At 37.6% G+C, this 21,240-nt stretch overlaps 2 protein-coding genes across 4 annotated transcripts; both read right to left on the bottom strand.

Moving 5' to 3' along the window:
* Window positions 1-644: 644 nt before the first annotated feature.
* Window positions 645-6,852, bottom strand: LOC126593791 (transcriptional corepressor LEUNIG-like). 3 transcript variants are annotated; one of them, XM_050259911.1, is made up of 18 exons: window positions 6,654-6,852; window positions 5,649-5,746; window positions 5,437-5,546; window positions 4,993-5,316; window positions 4,807-4,895; window positions 4,612-4,699; window positions 4,458-4,524; window positions 4,240-4,289; window positions 3,837-4,130; window positions 3,550-3,723; window positions 3,022-3,264; window positions 2,670-2,787; window positions 2,464-2,573; window positions 2,124-2,273; window positions 1,882-2,037; window positions 1,657-1,773; window positions 1,146-1,352; window positions 645-1,051 (listed from the first exon to the last, which is right to left on the bottom strand). In XM_050259911.1, exons 1-18 carry the CDS (start codon window positions 6,689-6,691, stop codon window positions 908-910), a joined length of 2,577 nt encoding a protein of 858 aa, XP_050115868.1. In that variant the 5' UTR covers window positions 6,692-6,852; the 3' UTR covers window positions 645-907. The 3 variants fall into 3 exon arrangements, with proteins under 3 accessions (XP_050115868.1, XP_050115874.1, XP_050115862.1); XM_050259917.1 differs by having other exon boundaries at window positions 3,550-3,714; XM_050259905.1 differs by having other exon boundaries at window positions 3,550-3,729; window positions 6,654-6,851.
* A 1,897-nt stretch (window positions 6,853-8,749) lies between these two features.
* Window positions 8,750-12,701, bottom strand: LOC126593762 (sodium/pyruvate cotransporter BASS2, chloroplastic-like). The gene is made up of 13 exons (XM_050259882.1): window positions 12,320-12,701; window positions 11,917-12,028; window positions 11,447-11,570; window positions 11,278-11,319; window positions 11,087-11,200; window positions 10,935-10,997; window positions 10,519-10,646; window positions 10,259-10,340; window positions 10,024-10,075; window positions 9,804-9,901; window positions 9,524-9,682; window positions 9,319-9,408; window positions 8,750-9,198 (listed from the first exon to the last, which is right to left on the bottom strand). The coding sequence occupies exons 1-13, from the start codon at window positions 12,429-12,431 to the stop codon at window positions 9,121-9,123; spliced, it is 1,254 nt and encodes a 417-aa protein (XP_050115839.1). The 5' UTR covers window positions 12,432-12,701; the 3' UTR covers window positions 8,750-9,120.
* Window positions 12,702-21,240: the final 8,539 nt, after the last annotated feature.

Below are 21,240 nucleotides of genomic sequence, written 5' to 3'. Positions count from 1 at the left end.
AAGAGATCCAATGGCTTCGGACCATCTCACAAGAGTTGTGATTCAAGAGTCATGTCACGATAGAGAAGCTTATGTATCAAAGAGACGAGTAAATGGTTCAACACCAATCTTATCCCCAACTTGTTCAACACCGATCTTATCCCCAACTTAGCCACCATGCTAATCAAGCAATAGTACAATTCCATCCTAAAAGGTATCAGTGATAAAGGTTGTACCCTTTGACATATAAACTGTACATTAGTTTATATCTATGATGTGAGACTCTATTCTCCTAGACATATCCGCTTGCCCTCTCATCACAATCGATTTTTCTCGGGTTATGGACACTCGTATACAATCCGATATATCGTACGTCGGAAGCATGGTAAACCAAATCAACATAAGCGGCCTCCAAAGTCCTGGATCCCGCGCACTTGTCATAAACGTTGGTGATTTGATGCACATACTGTAGAACGGACGCTTCAGGATTGCGGTGCATCGTGCAGTTGTGAACGAACTACACCATCGGATTTCGATCGCATACTTCCACGGCCAGCCAATGGACGTGAAGATATCACCGTTGATTGACCACAATCGTCCGCTCTATCTCCGGTAACATGGACAGAGTACCTTGAGTACAAAGCAACGTATTTCGACAAAGACGCTTGAACTAATCCAGACAGATGCACACAAGCTGTACTAGCATACATCTGATGATATTTCCTTTGGCCGAAAATATATTTACATATAATCCCCTTAAGTTGAACGAGATTCTTCGATCGAGATCGTTTTGAAATCACAGTTAGGCTTGGGGCAACAAAATTCTTGTATCGGTTAACTGCGGTTGATTAAACTAAAGATCTAAAGCCCCCTTTTTCGTGCTACAACACAGTAACCATATAAACAACTAAAGCATCTAAATACTGACTCACTTCCAGAGCTTGACGCACTTGTCATGGCTGGCTGAAGCAACTAACCCAGTAGCACTTGATACCGCCAGAGAAGACACTAGCTTGTCGTGAGCGTGCAGAGTCATTGTCTTGTTCTCGGTCATGTTCCAAAGCTCCAAAGTCTGAATTCCCACCACATCAAAACAAAAATTCGCTTAGCATCTTCGATAAGAGCAAGTCATCGTGTAAAACAAAGGTAGAGAAGTTATGACTTACCTCATAACAGCCAATGACCAACAATGCAGGATAAGTCGGATGGAACACACACGTATTGAATTTGTTGCCAGAACAGCTCAACTCGTGAATGAATTCCCCTTTGCAGCTGGAACCAATTGTCCACACTCGAACCAAATCGTCACTCACTGATGCTAGATAATCGCCAGAAGGATCCCAGCACACAGAATGGACAGCGCTTTTATGACCCTATGATGAATACCACAAGAAACAAATCAGAAAGCAATCATGATGAACATGATGGTTAGGAAAGTTTAAGAAACAAGGACCGTAATCATAAGATTTTGAGTCATATATTTTGAGGTGATAAGTATAAATCGTATATACATTAATTCGATTTGTAAAGAAAAGAGTGTCCGGGCAAAAGAACACAGTAATCTTGTTTTCATATACTCACAGTTTCACTAGAGCCCAAATGTGGACACTACTACCCATCCTAACAATTAAAAATCAATACCAAAACTATTAAAAATAACGGGAAGTAACAAGAAACCTGTAACTTAAGCCTGCAAACTTGTGTCTCGACATCCAAGATGGATACGAAATTATCTGCTGCAGCAGCAAGGTTTCTTCCAAAACACGGTTGAAACCTCACCTGACTTGCACCACCCTGAAAAAATAGGGTAAAATTATTAGATACAAATGGATTTACTAAACGGAGAAACAGAATTCTGGTACTCCGTATATAGAGTAGACAAATTAACACCATGCTGTATACCTTGAAAACTCCAGCACAACTACCGTTCTTGATACTCCAGTACCGTATCTCACTGTTGTTATCACAGGAGCAGAGAAAGTCCTCTTTGCTGGGGTGGAAGTCCACCGACATGACAGTGGAAGAATGTCCCGTAAAAGTACGTAGTGAATATCCAGGCTGCACAAAATAACATCAAATCATCAATTGCATGAAACATTATCAGCACTGTATTGAATTAAGAAAAAACAAAAATGTCGACCCACGTTATCAGCATCCCAAACCCTGACGGTTTTGTCAGCAGAAGATGTAGCAAGCCTTGACATGCTAGGACTAAAGCGAACGTCAGTTATCCATTGAGAATGCTCGTCAAGTGTAGACTTGACACTATAAGTTTCAGTGCACCACAATACAGCCTGCACCACAAGATAATCAATTAATCAATTAATCATGAGTATTGTGTATTTATATAAACCATATGATCAACTGAAACAGTATCAAACTTGAACCATTCATATTTGCAACACTTCTTTAAAAAAAGGAGCAGATAGCAATTTAAGTTGGTCATGCCCATAGTATCTATATGAAATTTCGATCTAGGCTTACCTTTCGGTCATGCCCACCAGTGGCAAGTGATTTTCCATCTGAAGATAAGTGGCAACATTCAACTTTATTTGTACTTGCAGGAATAAGCTGGACTTCCTTAAAACTGAAGCCTATTTCATCAAGAAGATGTAGAAAGCCTTTTGTTACATTTCTAGTATGAAGAAACCAAGACATACATCTTCTGACATAATTAACAAAGTTCATACCTTTGCTGACATCTGAACACCGAACGACTCTACCTCTAGGGTCAGCATCATCATGTGATAAGAACGACTCAACGTTATCCTCCAAAGATCCATCGTCAACAAAACGGTCTACATCAGTCTGCAATATATAGCTCAGTTACAGATTGCCAATGAAGTTCTAAGAACAATCCCTGATAAGTAAACTTTCTACGTTTTCTCGCAAAGGGCACATTCATGATAAGAAAATCACATGTGAGTCAAATCTCTAAGAGCATGTTATACCCACTACAAGTGACTTGGGGTAACACAAATCAAGTCATCCCAAACGCAATCAATACAGAGAAGTTAGATAAAATAATTTCAAGTTTCTAACCAATTTATTTGGCGCTGATGCACGTGAGCCCAAGCCATCAGAGCCAAACATAAGTAGAGACTTCGATGAACCACCATTATGGGGTAAAGTTGGCATAGACATGACATCTCCTGCTGTGTGAGTAGAAGGCGTTGAAGGTGAACTGGGAGATGGTCCTGTGGTATTAACTGTCCCTGAGCTATTGGCAGGACCCGAAGATGACACTGGCTGCTTTCTCTTTCGCCCAAGTTGATTCTTTGAAGCCTTAAACAAGGAAAACTAAAGTGAGAATCTCATATAACAGTATTCAACACTAATCATGTTCACAGCGAAAATACAGATAAAAAAGCCATTGGCTCTAGAAATATGATGAAATTGAGTTTAGTATTATAAAACCAGTTATGTAGGATGGAAGTTAAAGCATGCAAACTACACAATATATTTATAGAACGTTTTTACTGAATGATCAAGTTGAAGAAAAGAAAGAGATAGACAAGAAAAAGGACATAGCTACAGAACACATGAATTCAATAGGCAGTAACAGAAAACCTGATCATTCCCTTGTAAGGTGTTAGGCATGCTACCATCTGGCGCCATGCTGCCAGAACCCATAATTTTTTCATGCTGCTGAAGGTGTTGGCTTGAATTCTGAGAATGCTGACCTGAAAGCGGATGCTGCGAATATGGCTGCTGCTGTTGATTGTTGCTTTGCATCTGCTGTTGCTGTAACTGATAAGTTGGCTATATAAGCAAATCTATATAGGAAGCATGAAGTTGACATCTAGTGATAATAGTTAAGCTATTAAAAAAATCTAGCGTAGACGAAGAAATGATACCTTCATTAGCATGTCAGCATCTCCACGAGGCAAGACCGGGCAACCAACTTGCGCTGGTGATCCAACATTAGGTACATCGACAGAACTTAATTGACCATCCTTCCCAAGAACCATATTTCGATTGTTGAGAAGCATTTTCATCCGTCTATTGTCCAAGTCATTGGAAGATGGGGAAGCCAAATTTTGTTGTGCTAGCATAAGTTGCTGCTGTTGCAGAAGTTGATTATAGGGTTGTGGGGACTGCATCAAAGAATTTTGCTGCTGAAGAATCCCAGATCGAAGCCGATCAAATCCCTAAAAAGGTGAAACTCAATCAGAAAACCACTGTTTATCTAATTTGAAAGAAACACACAGAAAAGATACATTACAATCATATAGAGTGGAAGGGTATATTCAGTCCTACCGTTAAAGGCCATCCTTTCAGAGTCAAATTGTTATTGCCTTGATTTGATCCTAAAATGAAAACACGAATCATTTGTAAGAGAAGAATTAAACACAAATATGAGTAATGATTTCTTCACATTAACAAGCAATGAAATATGCAACAGACTGAAATGGAAATTGCATTTTCTGCATTAAATATGAGTCCTAACTGATGATATCAATCAGTAGATTCAGTACCATGAGTGCCAATCAATGATCCTTCTGGAGCAACAGCTCTGGGGTTCATCACCTCACTCTTTATGTCCTGTTTCATCATAGAAAACACACCCACAATAAGAAAATCAAATTGTAGGGATAAAAGGCGAGGAAACAGATCACTGATGATAATCACCTGTGAAGAACCAGGAAGTTGCTGACTCCGACTGTGAGGTTGTTGAAGATTCCCCAACACACCTCCAGGTGTACCATGCAGCATTTGACTGTAAAGGAGTTCAACCACTTTCATACTAAGTATCATTGCATGCAAAGAACATGTGTTACACCGTAAAGCTGAGTCATGATAAATGTGGAATCTTAAGAGAAATACCCAGGAGGCTGGCCACCTGCTGTGGCTGCTTTCATCATCGACACATGATTGGGATCCAAAAGCTGACTCATATTATCGCCTAACCTTTGCTGCATGGTGTAAGTATTGTGAGTTTGTAACTAGATTAAACGAATATAAGATAGAAAGAAAGAAAGTCTCTCGGAGTAATATGGCAAAACTCATTACCTTGATAGCTGCATCATCCATAGCATCTCTCTGTGGTGGAAGCTTTAATCTCTCCTCGTACATTTTTGTTGCCATAGAATTTGCAGTTGCAGGGTTCTGCCTCAAAAGAGAATCATTGGCAGTGCCATTATGAAGCTGGGTCCCATCTCGACGCTGCTGCTGCTGTTGCTGTTGCTGCTGTGGCTGCTGCTGTTGTTGTTGTTGTTGTCGCTGCTGCTGTTGCTGCTGAGCATGCCTTTGTAATAGAAGCTGCTGCATTTGCATTTGATCTTGCAGCTGAGGCTTCTGCTGCTGCTGCTGCTCCCTCGCCTTTATCACTTGAGTCTAACACATCCAGACAAACATTGAAACGACTTAAAATGGAGAAATTCAAAAGATGCCAACTATATTGCAAGGGCGGCAAAAACAATAGAGCCAGGAATGAAGTCAAATCTAAGTCCATACCTCAATGTAAGATGCAGCTGCTTCTGAGTGCTTCTCATTCGTCCTAGCAATGAATATGTCCCAAAAGACAGACCACCATTCGAAAAGAAAGCCACCAGGTGCATCAATAGCTGAAGCAACCATAAAATCAAAGAAATTTAGTTAAATTCAGATATAAATTCACGTATATACAATGAATCTCTTTTCTTTGGCAGATTTAAGTATATTCTCACCGACAGGATCCGTGGAAACTTTTCCTTCATCTTGAAATGCCTTTGCAGAAGCATGTAATTTTCTCTTCATAAGGTAATCATAGATATACACATCCAACCTGTGATCCAAACACATTATAATGTTTCCACACGTCACGAATCCAAAAAAAAACTCTTAACACTTGAGAATCTGCAGAAAATAACATTGGCAGAAGGTACAAAATGCAGAAACATAACATCTCACATGATGATAATCTACCAACCCAGTGCCAAGAAAATGAATGGAACTATTAAAAGTGAAGATCTTCGAGCCCCGAAAACTCAAATTCTTATCACTAATTATCCTTTTTAATGTCAAATTTTGTTGAAGCGAATTATTTAGTTCCTAGAAGTAACTGAATCAAACACGAGAAACAAAATTTTAAACTGTTTTAAGAAAATCCACAGCATCAAAAGACATGTTGCTTTACTTCCGCTAAGAAAATGTAAGAAGAACAACTTTTTGGATCCCCAATGTCCCCATACAAGTCTGAAAAGTTAAATTTCTTTCTTATTTCCCCTTTTTTTTTCTGGAGCACGAGGAAAAAATAGAAAACTGGGAGCCAGACAGCCAGGGCGTTACCAACAACAAGAACACAACCTTATCATACACAAAAAAACATTGAGGATATCTCGAAATAGCTTGCAAAAACATGTAAAAATCAAACAACCCAATACAGATTAAGGTCAGCAAAACATGAAAAACACAAATTTACACAACCCAACAGCAAAGGTTCAATCTTTAAACGAAAGGATGGTTTGAAACAAACCCAAAAGCCAAAAAGCAAAACACCATAAAATACCCATTTGGAATAAAAGATGAGAAAACAATAGTACCCACCAAAACCCTACAACCAAAAACTCACTACAAAAAACCCCCAGAATCCAAGTTGCTGCTATGGCAGTAAGAACACGAAAAACCCCAGAAAATTTTCTACGAAAATAACGTTAGGAAAAAAGAAAATTTTACAGTGCAAAATTACTAACATTTTATCAGCTTCCCAATTGGTCTGGCTCTGAGACATGACTAAGATATTCGCAGCAAGTTTAATTTGCAGGAAAATCCGAAACTTGGGACACTTAACAGACGATGATGAAGTAGAATGTCGGAGGCTCTGTCTTTTTTTGTTCTGCGGAAGCAAATGAGAGTTTGTTTGTTGTTGTTGTTGTTTTTTTTTTAATATTCTATCTTTCTCTTCTTTTTTTTTTGTCAAAATATATTCTATCTTTCTCATTCTATTAAACTTATAAAATAAAGTTGAAGGAAGACGGTCACCCCCTCAGTAAGTCACCACTAAAATAATAATTTCCATTTGGCATTTTTGCCGAAATAGTTCCTGAATTAACATAACTTTTGCACTCTAATTCTTGAGTTGAAGTGGTTTTTAAGTTTATTTACTATAAATTATTTTGACTATTCCGTGAAAATTCTGTTAAACAAGAATCAAAATAAAACAACAACTTTAATAAATAATTGATCAAAATAATTTGATAAAATTGAGAATATTTTTGTCATTTTATATTTATTTAACGTAAATTTTTCACAAAATAACTAAAATAATTAACGGTGGACAAAGATGAATTTTTTATGGCCATTGAATTTATAAACAAAAATGTATTGCCGCCTCATATTCTATCAAGATTGCATAAAAAAAATAAAATTGTAATCGGTGGATGCCTCTATATTAAAAGAAAAGTTACACATAATTCTAAAATGGCACGCAACCCGTGCAGAAACATGTTGGTCTTTAATTTATGTATTTTTAAAATGTTTGTTGGGAGTTCTATTTTTGCCAATTTTTTAATAACTTGGTTGGCAAGCAACACATCCATGTTTATATCATTTAAACCATGATTTCCACATCAAATAATTTTAAAAGAAACTAATGAAAAATGATTGAAAACTTTGAGTTTTAAAGATAATGACAAAATAAAGGGTAAAATAAATAGTACCATGTTTGACTTTTTAGCGTAAAAATATGATTTTTCGTTAAAGTGAACAGTACCGCGGGTTTTTCGTTAAAACTCCCTAATTTTAATGGTCTCATTTTTTTCTATAATTCAATTGTTTTTCTTATGTAATTTATTTGATGTAAGGCATTTTACTTCTCCTTGTCTTTGCGTTAAAGAGATAGGGCAACCTAACAAGTGGTTTTTAATGTTATTTTGACTTGAAAGAGTACTTAACCAGTCAACACGCTAACAAGAGAACAACTTGTTCCATGTTTAGATATCATCCGATTATATAAGTACAACTTTCAATACATGTAATCTTGTTCCAATACTTGACTAACTAGCTGATGGAACTGTTCTACTTCGAGTTTTCTTTGATTCAATCACAGTAGGACACACAGATTGGTCAAAAGATGAGAATAAGTTTGGAGTGATCCTCTATCTCTTTTTCAATCTGTGGTCGGTAAAAAGTATGCATATATCAATCACATCACAGTTTATAATATTTACTGCTAATTGTCTTCATTGGTGCCAGAGAAAAGGAACCAAAAGAGTTGGACATGCTTTCGCGGATTTGCTGAAAAGGGGTCACAGAAGTCAAAAGATAGGTGGTTGGGCAATTCCAGTCCTCTCAATTTTTTCTAAAAGGTCTTGCGTTCAAATACTTGGGTTGTAAAATTTCGGATTTCCTTCGTCAAGATCACCGGATCAAAAGGATCTGAATTTTTAAAATTTTATCAAACGGCCCATCTGTTTTGATATTTTAAAAGTTATAATAATTTTTAATCATTTGATGAAATTTTAAAGACCTAGATCATTTGATCCGGTGACTTTGATAAAAGAGATCAAGAGAAAATCTCTTTATGTACAATTGTTTGATTGTGGTCACAGATGGATTGTAATTCCTAAGTATCTTCTTCCGGGTTCGAAAGGAGTTGATACGGTGGTTCGCAACCGGTTGTTCTCTTTTTAAAAAATAAAAAACCATTCATGACCCTTTATTCCTCCATTTTTATAATTAAAAGCTGATTAATTTATGATTAGTGTAGAGCATACCATTAGCTCATGAACTTTCAATTCCAGTTTCCTGAAAAAAACCCTAATCCCAGAACCGATGCATAACAAGGGAATAAAAAATAAACTGATTGCATGTATAAATTATAAACCCAGTCCTTTCAAAAAAATAAAAATAAAAAAATTATAAACCCAGTTGTGTACAAAAATCTGCCATAAATCACATGGTTGAATTCAAGCACTTCCTCCAATGTGCATGTAAAGCCCTTTTCTTGATAGAAGAAGAGACGAGATTCGAACACAGGATCTCAACGCAATGGTAAGCGTTTAACAATTTGAGCGAAAAGCCCCGTGTTAATAGCTTTAACAGTAATAAAACTTGACATAAAACTGATGTCTAATGCACATATAACTTGGTAATAAAAAGTACCATCTCTAACAAGTAATTAAGTAAAAAATACCCAGACAAAAAGGGAGGCCAAGTTTCTCATTCCTTGAAATCATCCTTGTCATCGATTGGAATTGGTCTGTTTCTCCAGAAGACAGCAAGAGCACTCCCACCAAGCTGTTCGGAGGGACAATGCACGATGATAGTAAATAACGTTGTAATTTGTAGAACTCCCATAATTAATTAACTCAAAAGGGTAGTTAAGAAGGAAATTAAGAGAGTTTAAGATAACCATACCGCCATGCAAACAACGCTGACAGCAGAAGGGACGGCAACAAGAGGGTTTGTAAAATGTTTTTGAGCAAGTAAAAATCCAAGTGCTGAGCTCTGCAAACGAAATATCGATAAAGTAGTTAGAGGGTACTTAAATGTATGAACTCGTTCAACTTGACAAACACTCTGCGAAAATCAGTAAGAAAATACTGAATGAGAAGATGACTACCTGCATCCCACACTCTATGGATATGGTACGAGATGTAGATTCACCAAATGATAATTTCGAAATCCAGTAACCAATACCAAATGCAGCACCGTGCAGAATAGCCACCGGGAGTATCAGTTGCGCTCCTTGTGTTTTCAAGACTTCCGAAACTTGCCCGATCTTAACAATTATGCGCATACAAGTTACCCTATTAGATTCGTAATGTAACTACTATGAATTTACTGAGGAGAAACAAAATGTATCCATATGGAAGTCAATTCAGTATATGTTTGCAACTTACCGGGCTGGCACAGAGTAGAGTGGTGAGCATTACTCCAATTAAAGGTGTCACCGCGGCTATTTTTGAAGTGAATTTGGGGAAGAACTCATTTGCCAGTACTGTCATGGAAAGCAGGGGGGGAGAGGGTTGATTATAAATTTATGTCCAGATATTGGAAATAAGCTATGATTTGTAGAAAGATTTCAAATTCCAAGGATAACTGTAAAAACCTTCTATTTACCTCCTACAATTGTTGGCATTAAAACAACCTGGAAAGTGCTGAGAGCCAGGCCCTGCAAAGATGGCGGGGAGAAAATCTCAGCGTAAACAGACTATTTCCGTATCCTTATATTTTATCCGTAAAATTTCTTTAATTACTATTGGAAGTGCTGGCCAGCAAGTATTACTTATAAACTGCAGAAGTTCAAGTATTACATAATTTATCAACAAAGTTTGTTAACCATGTTCCAACTTACCACAGCATCAACTGGAACAAGCTGGCCAGCAAGAAGCTTGGTAAGAAGTGGTGTCATAATAATAGCTCCTATTGTTGAACACCTACAGAATGACCACAAAATAATTGTTGCTTCAATATGTGACATTACGATAAACAAAAGGCTGTCGAGTCTGGTTTTATCATACTTCAGTAGCAGTATAAGTTAATAAATACTGCAAACATATCCAGGACCTGCCAAAAGTCAAAACAAACAAAAACATTTGAGGGCATGTAACTTACGTTGTCATGAGAACAGAAAGCGCTACGTTTCCCTTAGAGATATAAGTTGCAACATTTGATGCCTGACCACCAGGACAGCACGAGACCAAGATAAGACCAGTCGCAATAGGTGCAGAAAGTTTGAGAGTCTGAAAATCAAAATGAATTTTAGATAACACTTATATTTCATCAATGTTACACCTGCATCTAAACACTCGCAAGCTGTTCACCAATATAGAATCCAAAATATGTAATCCATAAACTTAATCCAGTCAACATTCCCCTTCTTTGTAATAGAAGAGAAGATCTTCAAACACTGGCAGTAAACATGAGATTTTTTTGCTAAAGTCTGAATTGAGTAAAAATTTAATTACAACTGTAAAACATTTCACTAGTAAATTACATGACAGACAACAAAAGTTTTGACGAAGAATTACCAGGGCAATAACAAAACCTAGTAGGGGTTTGATCATGTACTGTGCAAGAAAACCTACACCCACCTGCAACAGAAAAATTAATTATAATTTAAAACTAGATTATTCTGTTTCAGATACTGTCCGTGATTTAAATGTGAGTGGATGCTACTCACTGTCCAAGGATTACGCAAACATCGTCTAAAGTCCTCAAAGGTCAATGTCAACCCCATGGAAAGCATGAGGAAACCAAGGCCAAGCGTGAAAAGGTCTGTCTGCAACCAAGTTACCTGTAGAAACGCCATAAATAAGCTAGTTATACACTAGTTGATATGCCACACAATGAAGTAGCAGACAGAGAGATTACCGCAGCTGGCTTGTAGATCCCCAGGATGGTGCCCAATATGACCTGTCCACGGAAGTAGATTTAAAACTTGCAGGTGTTCTTGGGAAAGCTTTATTTTAAATATACACAGAAGTAAGCAATTAAGAAGTACCAAAGATGAGAATCTGGTTAAATACAATGTAACACCTACCCACACAGGAAATAGAGTTGTCAAAGTTTCGATTATTTTCTCATACAGGTTCATCCCGCTAGGCGTACTACTAGGAAGATCTCCAGATACATTTGTTGCAGCCTTGCAGAAAACTTTGGAGTTCCTACATATAGTTGTCAACAAGCTGATGAATGTAGACTTGGGTATTCATAACCAGGAAGTGCATGAAAACGGTGATCATCTTTACAAATAGTTGGCTAAAATTAGGACAGCCTAGAGCGTAAATGGTTGAGACCGTTATTGTCCTACATCATCCAACTGGTGTATATTCCACATTCTCCTCCAAGACTAAACACACTTATTCCGATTGCCCTTACAAAATTGAACTACGAGACCACTATTGTTCCCACCAGCATTAACAGTAACTCTTGTGCATGATCACATTGATATACTAACATATATGCTCATTTCTCTCATCAAACAAAGGTAACAAGAAACATAAAACACACCTTGATGTTTGAATTATCGAAGAAGAAGGTTTCGCAACGATGGGACTCCATGTCTTGCTTTGGATCGCACAGCACCTTACATTCTCAGGCACAGAAAGTTCACCCCTTAAGTCTGAAACACCAATCAATGTTAGAAAAAGAAATGCTAGAAACGGAGGGACATAAATAAATGTCACACTCCCCACAATTCAGGAACCCGAAAATGATCAAATCAAAGTCTCAAAGCACAAAAATTTACAGATAAAACATCAAAACGAGCTTAACCCAAATTTCTTGTCAGCAAATTTAAAGTCCCAAAGCACAAAACTTTACAGATAAATCATCAAAACAACCAGAACCCAATTGCCAAATTCCGCATCACAATCCAGAAACAAAAATCAACGAAATATTATATCCAACATACCCAGATGAGACTGCAGCCTCCTTGCAGATAAAGAAGCAGCTGGCCTGCAGAAAGCGTCGCATGTTCTCAGCTTGAAATCCTTGAGAGCAAATTTCGACGATATGGACGACATTGGATCGAGTCAAACTGCTCGAACGATTCGATCAGACGGAGAAGACGAAAGGATCATGGGTTTACGCTCAAATTTCAGTGGGGGTTTTGCAGTGAGGTTTGCTGCAGAGGGAGGTTTTGGTTGCCTCCAAAAATGGTGGGGGTCTACGTTGCCTTGTTGGGAATCGTGGAAACCGATGAACCACACAAATAAACCTATCTGTTGTTTGCCTCATCCAAATCCTTTCGCAAAAGAACGAAAAACACCGATTGGTTTGTTTGATGCTGACTTTTGAAAATTACAGTCTAGTCGGCATTGTAAGTACAGTTGAACAGTCGATAGCTTGAGCCTTGAGCTGATAGCTCCCCTAATTTCGTTTTGATTTGGGAAATATAATTACAATTGACTTTCATTTATTTGGCCGGAATTTTTAATCAAAAATACGCATTATAGCGATAAGAGAGCTAGGATCGTAATAAATTGAGATCTACTCTAGATATTTGTTCATAGCTCGTAGATAGAGAGATCCGGACGTTCTCATTAGCTCATCTCAGTTGCCCACCTCAAAAATTCAAAAAATTAAAACTACATAGTTCTCTTTCTCTCTTGAATGGTCCAAATCTCTTGATCTGCGGACTCCAAACACAGATTTGGAGTGGGTCTCATTCTGAATGATGTTTAGAGATCATATCCTCAACCACGTGATAAGATGTTTAATAGTTGATTTATTTTTAAAATCACTAAAATGAAATCCAACCATTAACCGTTACATCTTTTGGTTTACAAAATATGATCTAAAAATATAATTTGTCTACTATTTCCAAAGAGGTAATTTTCCACGTATTTTTTTTTAATTTTTGATAAAATGAGTAAATCAAATGAAAACAACAAATAAAAAACAGATAAAAAAATAAAGAAAGATGTGTGTTTAATATTTTTGTTAGTAAATACTTGCGGTGATGTAATATAACTTTATGCAATTTTCCGAAAAGAGAAAAAGAAACCATTATACTGTGGGCCTAGTGAAGGAGCACTCCTCGACTGAAGGAATCCATAAATATCCATGAAGTTTAAGTGGGCCTTTGGGCCTTTGTTTATCCCCTGACGATCCTTGTCAATGGGCCTCTGACATTTCTGAGTGACCCATATTGGTACTGACAAGGGCGGTTCTCCCGATTCTTCGAATGTTTTATTCTGTAGAAACTATTCTTTGGAGAGTTCATTTCGAGGATGATGATATTGTCATTCTCACTCTTAATGGCTTATCGGGAGAATATAATACCATCCGGTCTATCATTCGAGGTCGAGAGAATGTTATTTCTCTTAAGGATCTGAGGTCTCAGTTGCTTGCTGAAGAAGCAATGATTGAGAATACAGCTGTTACGCCATTTTTGTCTGCCATGATTGCCAAGAACTCTGAATCTGGTGGTCATAGTCAAGGGGTTTCTGCCAATCCAAGTCCCGGGTATTCACCACATCAATCTTCTGGTGTCCCACTTCAGCAACATACATATTTCAAGAATAATTACATCAAGAACAAGGGTCGAGGAAAATTCAACTATAATACTAATTCTCGATTTGGGAATTCACGAAATACCTATACAACTCCTGCTCCTGGTATTCTTGGTGCCCCTCCAACCCAATCAGCTTGCCAAATATGTGGAAAATTTGGTCACCTTGCTGATACCTGTCGGTTTCGAAATACTGATGTTGTTGTAGTTGATGGCTGTCAAATATGTGGCAAGAAGAATCACACTGCTCAGTTCTGTCATTTTCGAAATGCCAATATTTCTGGTTCTGCTTCTCAAATGACGGCAATGCATGTAAACTCTTCCTCATCCACTCCACCATCAAATGATTCATCTCAGCAGTTCTGGATTACAGATTCAGGGGCAACAAATCACCTCACTGCAGACTTACAGAATCTTTCCTTGGCTATTCCATTCTCATCCACATAGACCATTCAAACTGCGAATGGTGCAGGTTTACCAATTTCACACATTGGTTCTTCTATCATTCAGACCCCTACTCAAAATTTGAAGCTTAATTCCATTTTATATGTTCCCAAAATTACTCAGAATTTGTTGTCTGTGCACAGAATTTGTCTAGATAACCATTGTTGGCTAATCTTTGATGCTTTTAATTTCTGGATTCAGGACAATGCCACAGGGAGGATTCTGTACAAGGGCCAATGCAGTAATGGGTTATATCCACTACCAATGTCAAGACCAGCTGCGATTCAGCATCAAGCCTATACAACTGCATTTCTTGGACAGAAAGTACATTCCAATCTATGGCATAGCAGACTAGGTCACCCATCCAATTCCATTTTGTTTACTATTCTTAGAAAGTCCAATGTCTCAGTCCCCTATGATGTCTCATCTTCTGTGTGTCATTCTTGTTTACAAGGAAAATTCAGCAAGCTCCCATTTTCATCCTCTGTGTCTAAGGCTGTAAATCCTTTTCAAATAGTTCATAGTGATGTCTGGGGCCCTGCTCCGTGTACCTCTATTGATGGTTTTAAATACTACGTGACATTCATTGATGAGTGTACTCGATATTGTTGGCTTTTTCCTCTACATAATAAAAGTGAAGTCTGCTCTGTGTTCATTGGTTTCTATCAGTTCATTTTTAATCACTTTGCAGTTTCTGTTAAAACTTTACAAAGTGATGGGGGTGGGGAATATACAAGTCACACTCTTCAATCTTTTCTGTTAGATAAAGGGATCACTCATCAAATCTCTTGTCCCCATACTCCAGAACAAAATGGGCTGGCAGAACGCAAACATAGGCATGTAGTTGAAACCTCCATCACATTGTTACAGAATGCACATCTTCCAGCATATTTCTGGTCCTTTGCTTGTCAAACTGCGATATACCTTATAAATAGGATGCCTTCTTCAACTACAAATAATCAGTCACCATTTGAGGTTCTGTTCAATTCAGTTCCAGATGTTCAACACCTTAGAATCTTTGGTTGTGCATGTTTCCCATTCTTAAAGCCTTATACTAGTAACAAGCTGCAACCTAAAACCAAGTTATGTATCTTTCTGGGTTATGCATCTAAATACAAGGGGTACATCTGTTTTGAAGTTAGCTCAAAGAGAATTTATATTTCACGACATGTTATATTTGATGAGTGTGATTTCCCTTATTCCTCTCTTGTCCAAAAGTCATCTGTTTCTACTTCACAGTCTGTTCCTCAAATACCAATGAATCCAGTGTCTATTACACGGGATAACCTGCTTGTTGGAGTGTCATCTAATTCATCTGTGCCTAGCCTTAGTGTTATACCTCGCACTGCTACTGCCACTCCTAGATCTTCCAATCCTTCTCCTGCACCTGAACTGTCTCAGCCAACAGCAACCGACGACATCAGCTCCCCCATTACTTGCAATGTCCCTCAGTGTACTTCTCCTTCCATTCCTGTGGCTCCTGAGTTTCTTCCAGAAAGTTTACAAGTCATTCTTCCTCTACCTCCATTTAACTTGCATCCTATGCAAACACGATCGAAGAGTGGTATTGTCAAGAAGAAAGCATTTAGTGCTCTGACTTCTCCAACTACAGACGTTGACTTATCTCATATTGAACCACTGTCTTATAAATCTGCTCTTAAATCGCCAGTTTGGTATAAAGCCATGGAGGAGGAACTACAAGCCTTGCATTCCCAGAAAACTTGGTCCTTAGTTCTTTTACCATCAAACAGAAACCTTGTGGGGTGCAAGTGGGTGTTTAAGATCAAGAGACATGCTGATGGTGCCATTTCGAGATACAAGGCTCGGCTTGTGGCCAAGGGGTTCAATCAGGAGGCAGGAATCGATTATGGTGAAACCTTCAGTCCTGTTGTTAAGCCTACTACAGTACGTCTTGTTCTTGCCTTAGCTGCACATTATGGTTGGGGTTTACGGCAGCTCGATGTCAAAAATGCTTTTTTGCATGGTATTTTGGAAGAAGAAGTGTATATGGCGCAGCCTCCGGGGTTTGTAGACCCTATCTATTCATCCTCAGTGTGTAGACTTCACAAGTCTTTATACGGTCTCAAACAAGCTCCCCGGGCATGGAATGAGAGATTTACTAAGTTCTTGCCTTCCTTGGGATTTCACACAACTTATGCCGACACTTCATTGTTTGTCAAACAAACTTCTTCTGGAATAGTACTTCTTCTTCTCTATGTGGATGATATCATCATCACTGGCAGTGCCATTTCTGTCATTCCAGAGCTAATTTCTGCGTTGGCTACAGAATTTGATATCAAGGATCTGGGACCACTCCATTATTTCCTTGGTGTTCAAATCACAACCAATACAGAAGGGTTGTTTCTGTCTCAGCATAGATATGTCACCGAGTTATTGACAAAGACAGAAATGCATCAGTCCAAGTCTTGTGCTACTCCTTGTCTGCCTTCTCATCGTCTTCTTAAGGATGATGGCATACCATTTGACAATCCTCATTTATACAGAAGTATAGTGGGCGCCTTACAGTATCTAACTTTCACAAGACCTGATATTGCTTTTTCGGTCCATCAGGTTGCTCAGTTCATGCAGTGTCCCATGGAGTCTCATTACTTGGCTATCAAAAGGATATTACGGTATCTTAACGGCACTCAACATTATGGTCTTCAATATACCAAGGGCGACTTGGAGTTAAATGCATTTAGTGATGCGGACTGGGCAGGGGATACGAATGATCGACGCTCTACAACAGGTTTGGTTGTTTTCTTGGGTTCTAATCCCATTTCGTGGTCATCAAAGAAGCAGAACACTGTCTCTCGCTCTTCTACTGAAGCTGAGTATCGTGCCATTGCTACAACAGCAGCTGAGCTTGATTGGATAAGACAGATTCTCACTTTTCTGCAGATTACAGTTTCGACTCCATCCATTATGTTTTGTGATAACCTCTCGGCTATTGCTCTGACTTGTAATCCAGTGATGCATCAACGAACCAAACATATTGAGATTGATATCCATTTTGTTCGTGACAGGGTTGCCCAACAGTTACTTCAAATGCAGTTTGTTTCCTCTAATGAGCAATTTGCTGATATTCTGACAAATGGCCTATCTGCACCACTTTTTCGTGCTCATTGCTGCAATCTCAGGCTTCGTGGTCCTTCTCCTGAGCTTGAGGGAGGATGTTAACAGTATAGATAATAGATGGTTAGATACATTGACATGTGTCAAGAGATGTGGTTGTTATAATATCAGTATGGTTGTTATAAGTAGGATAAGGTGTCTTAGTGAAGAAGTAATATAGATAACTATATAACAATTGTAAGTAGAGTAATTCAGTAACTTTGCAGTACAGAAATATAATTCATTTCTCTCTCTCTCTCTCTCTCTCTATCTTTCTATCTCTAAAACCTCTTCATCTTCTCTGTGATATTACATTACTGCAACTTAATATGTTGCTTAACATACATGTTATATAGTTATGTAATAACCTCTCTGTGATATTATATTTCTGCACTGCAAAGTTACTGAATTACTCTACTTACAATTGTTATATAGTTATCTATATTACTTCTTCACTAAGACACCTTATCCTACTTATAACAACCATACTGATATTATAACAACCACATCTCTTGACACATGTCAATGTATCTAACCATCTATTATCTATACTGTTAACATTTATACCGTTAAATCTTTGGTATTGAATTCTTGACTACGGATTTAACGGTTAAAAATTAAATAGTAGAATTTTAGACTAAGGACACTTCCCGCCATCGAGGTTAGAGGTGAATTTCTAAATGACTCACGAGGTTATAATTTTTCACATTGCACCTCAACTTTTAAGACATTTGTCCAATTTACACCCTTGTAGGTTGATAATCTAGTCAACCATTAACGGCTCATTTGTAGAGCAAGAATCACATCGACGATGTTTTGTGAGTGGATCCATCTCTTCCACGTCATTAGTTAACACCAAGACTTGTCAAAAAGTATAAATCAGTTGAATGTCAAAATGTCGTCGAGATGTTATAAAAATGCGAAGCTCGTGGCTCATTTTGATACGAAGACTTGAATGGTGGTGTAGAACGTGACTTAGGCCTAAAATTGTGGTCCATAGAAGGAAGCCAAAACTCGTGCTCGGTGGCTTCAAGTTTACACCAGGACCGGATTGCCCAGTTTTTTTTTTCTTCCCCATTTTGCTGTCACTAATCAGAAAAACAGTGATAGCGCACGTGGTAGAGACTAGACATGTAAGACTAAGATAGACTGCCGGGCCAAGATTTTGGAAGCCAATGAAGAATTGAGATTCTTTCCAAATCTCACACTCTAGAACTACCTAATTGATTAATATTGACCGTTCAATTTAAATCATGTGATTTTTATTAGTCTATATTATTGACTCATCTCACAGACTCACACACATTCTCTCTCTATATATATATATATCTCTCTTGAACACTCTGAATTGCACGGTTCACAGACTCATGAGTGTTTTAGATCCGGAGAGGATCTCAATCCACCGTTGAGAGCAGCTGTAGTGTTGTGTTGGTTCTTTCTATGCTGTGGTCTTTTGTTGGCTGTTTCTATGTGATTGGTTACTGCTCATACCTTATTCTTCCACATCAGCCACCATTTTCATTGAGATTTGTCTAGATCGATAATGATCAAAATTTAACAGTTAAATAATCTTGTTGTATAGAATATATGAGAACATAGTCAAATTTACAGTCCTATTAAAAAAAGGTAGCCGCAAGTAATATATATTCGACAGCTCTCACAAAAATACAATTTGACGTCGCTAGTTCCACAGGGTATAAGAAAATTATCCCAGGCAAGAAGTTCTACCAACTAAATTGGTTCAACTTCTATAGGTGGTTCATCTTCTATAAACAACTAAGAGTGGTGAGTGGTGAACCACACATGAGATGGGTTACACTTTTCAACAGCCAAGACACCCCAACAACCTAATCACTCTCTACCTATATTATATACTAATTATATCTTCATTAATATGTTTTCCAAGTTAAACATATATTCTCCCTCATGCCATCCATGTATTTGTTCCAACTCAATGACAACACACCCCACCTAAACTCTCCATCTCATCTTTACTCTCTCTCTCTCTCTCCCTCTCTCTCTCTCTCTCTCTCTTTAATGATATCAGCTTTTTAATCTCTATTTGATATATTCCTTTCTCATGGATCATTCAATTTAAATCGGTTAAAGTGGTTTGAACATGTGAACCGACAACTTACGAATGTTCCGGTTAAAAAATACGATTATAAGACAAAGGCTCAAGGTTCAAGGGGTAGAGGAACATTTGGAATGAGACTTTAAGAAAATACATGGAGTAATTGGAGTAACGGAAGACTTGACGGAAACCTGAGCACAATGACATTCTATGATTCATGCAGCCGACCTTACTTAATAGGGTAAGACTTTGTTGTTGTTGTTTATGCATCATTAAATTTCATGGTTTTTAGTAATACTTCAATTTCTTTGATCGCAGATTCGTAAATATGTGTGTATGTGTGTCTGTGTGTGTATATACATACGTAAGACGTTCTAAAGTGTGAGAATATTGAGATGGATTGTATGAAGCCATGATAGCAACCGTGGTGAGTAGATTTGACACATTTCTTCGCTTATTCTCTCTTTGTATCTTGAGTTTTAGTTGCACGCCTATAAATAGGTGTAACAGAGTACAAATAAATTCTGCACCAATACCAACTACAGAGCAAGCACGTTGTATCTCTTTTCCTGCATAATTAATTGGTTTGTTTCTGTAAGAAAAATAAGCACTGGTCCTTTCAAATATGTATTTACCAAATATCAAGTACTTAGGTTTTGTTTCCACAGAAAATCGAGACAGTTTTTTCTGACTGACAGAAAATCGAAGTTTGGTGAGATATGTAGGAACGTTCATTAACATAGACCTCTAGTGTATTTAAAAAATTCGATGTTTCCTCGACAGTGGGAGATCCAATATTTTTACTTTACGGGGTTAAGACGTGAACTTTTTTTAAGAGAATTTTAACGAAAAATCATATTTTTACATTAGAAAATCAATCATAGTACTATTCATTTTATCATTTATTTTGTCTTTATCGATAAAACTCAAAATTTTCAAGCTATTTTCATTAGTTTTTTTTTTAATTATCGATACACTAGAGTCCGCTTCTCATGGATGGCCATCCGAGAGGATCACAAGGTCATTTGAGATTCTCCCTAACCATCTTTTCGGCGTCTACGAGGTCAACTGACTCACATTAACCCCCTTGTGGATCCGCCCTTGGTCTTGGTCATCTGAATACAATGTCTTGTGTCCACACCTTCAGGCAGAAGGCAAGACGTAACCAATTTGAATTCGGGGCCCCTACTTGAAGTGTTAGTGAAAATAGTGCATTTGTTTTTCATGTTTGTTTTTTTGTTGAAAATAGTATAAATTGAAGCGGAAGGTTTCTTCAACCAAAAAAAGCTTTGATCAAATGAAATGAGCCCAGTTTTCATCTGTTCTCGAGAAACAAGCGGAGTATGCAAATTGTTTGGTGATGAGTACTATAGACACAATTAGATATAGGGAACTTTAATGAAAAACTTTCGGTACTGTTCACTTTAACGAAAAACCATATTTTTACACTAAAAAGTCAATCTTGATATGATACTATTTATTTTAACTCTTATTTTGTCCTTATCGTTAAAACTCAAAGTTTTCAAGCCATTTTCATTAGTTTTTGTTTAGATATATCCTCAGTCATAGGGCAGAAAGTCTTGATCGTGTGCATTGTTCCAGTTAGGGACTATATGTAATATATTTCCGTAACTATAATTAAGGTATTGGTCAAGAAAAAGTTCCGGACGTAACCAAAATGAATATA

This window comes from Malus sylvestris, chromosome 2 (genome assembly GCF_916048215.2).
Source record: "Malus sylvestris chromosome 2, drMalSylv7.2, whole genome shotgun sequence".
Lineage (NCBI taxonomy): Eukaryota > Viridiplantae > Streptophyta > Magnoliopsida > Rosales > Rosaceae > Malus > Malus sylvestris.
Note: the sequence above shows the minus strand (reverse complement) of the source record. Positions and strands in the feature narration are given on the sequence as shown.

What these genes read in the sequence shown, in the direction of transcription:
- LOC126593791 (XM_050259905.1), bottom strand. Translation starts at nt 6,691, where the DNA reads ATGTCTCAGAGCCAGACCAATTGGGAAGCTGATAAAAT. An exon ending in GTGTTCAGATGTCAGCAAAG is followed by an intron (nt 2,574 to 2,669) that starts GTATGAACTTTG and finishes TTGATGAAATAG; the next exon opens with GCTTCAGTTTTAAGGAAGTC. An exon ending in GTTGTGCTGGAGTTTTCAAG is followed by an intron (nt 1,774 to 1,881) that starts GTATACAGCATG and finishes CTATTTTTTCAG; the next exon opens with GGTGGTGCAAGTCAGGTGAG.
- LOC126593762 (XM_050259882.1), bottom strand. Translation starts at nt 12,431, where the DNA reads ATGTCGTCCATATCGTCGAAATTTGCTCTCAAGGATTTCAAGCTGAGA. An exon ending in TCGATAATTCAAACATCAAG is followed by an intron (nt 11,571 to 11,916) that starts GTGTGTTTTATG and finishes AACTATATGTAG; the next exon opens with GAACTCCAAAGTTTTCTGCA. An exon ending in CAACTCTATTTCCTGTGTGG is followed by an intron (nt 11,320 to 11,446) that starts GTAGGTGTTACA and finishes TTCCGTGGACAG; the next exon opens with GTCATATTGGGCACCATCCT.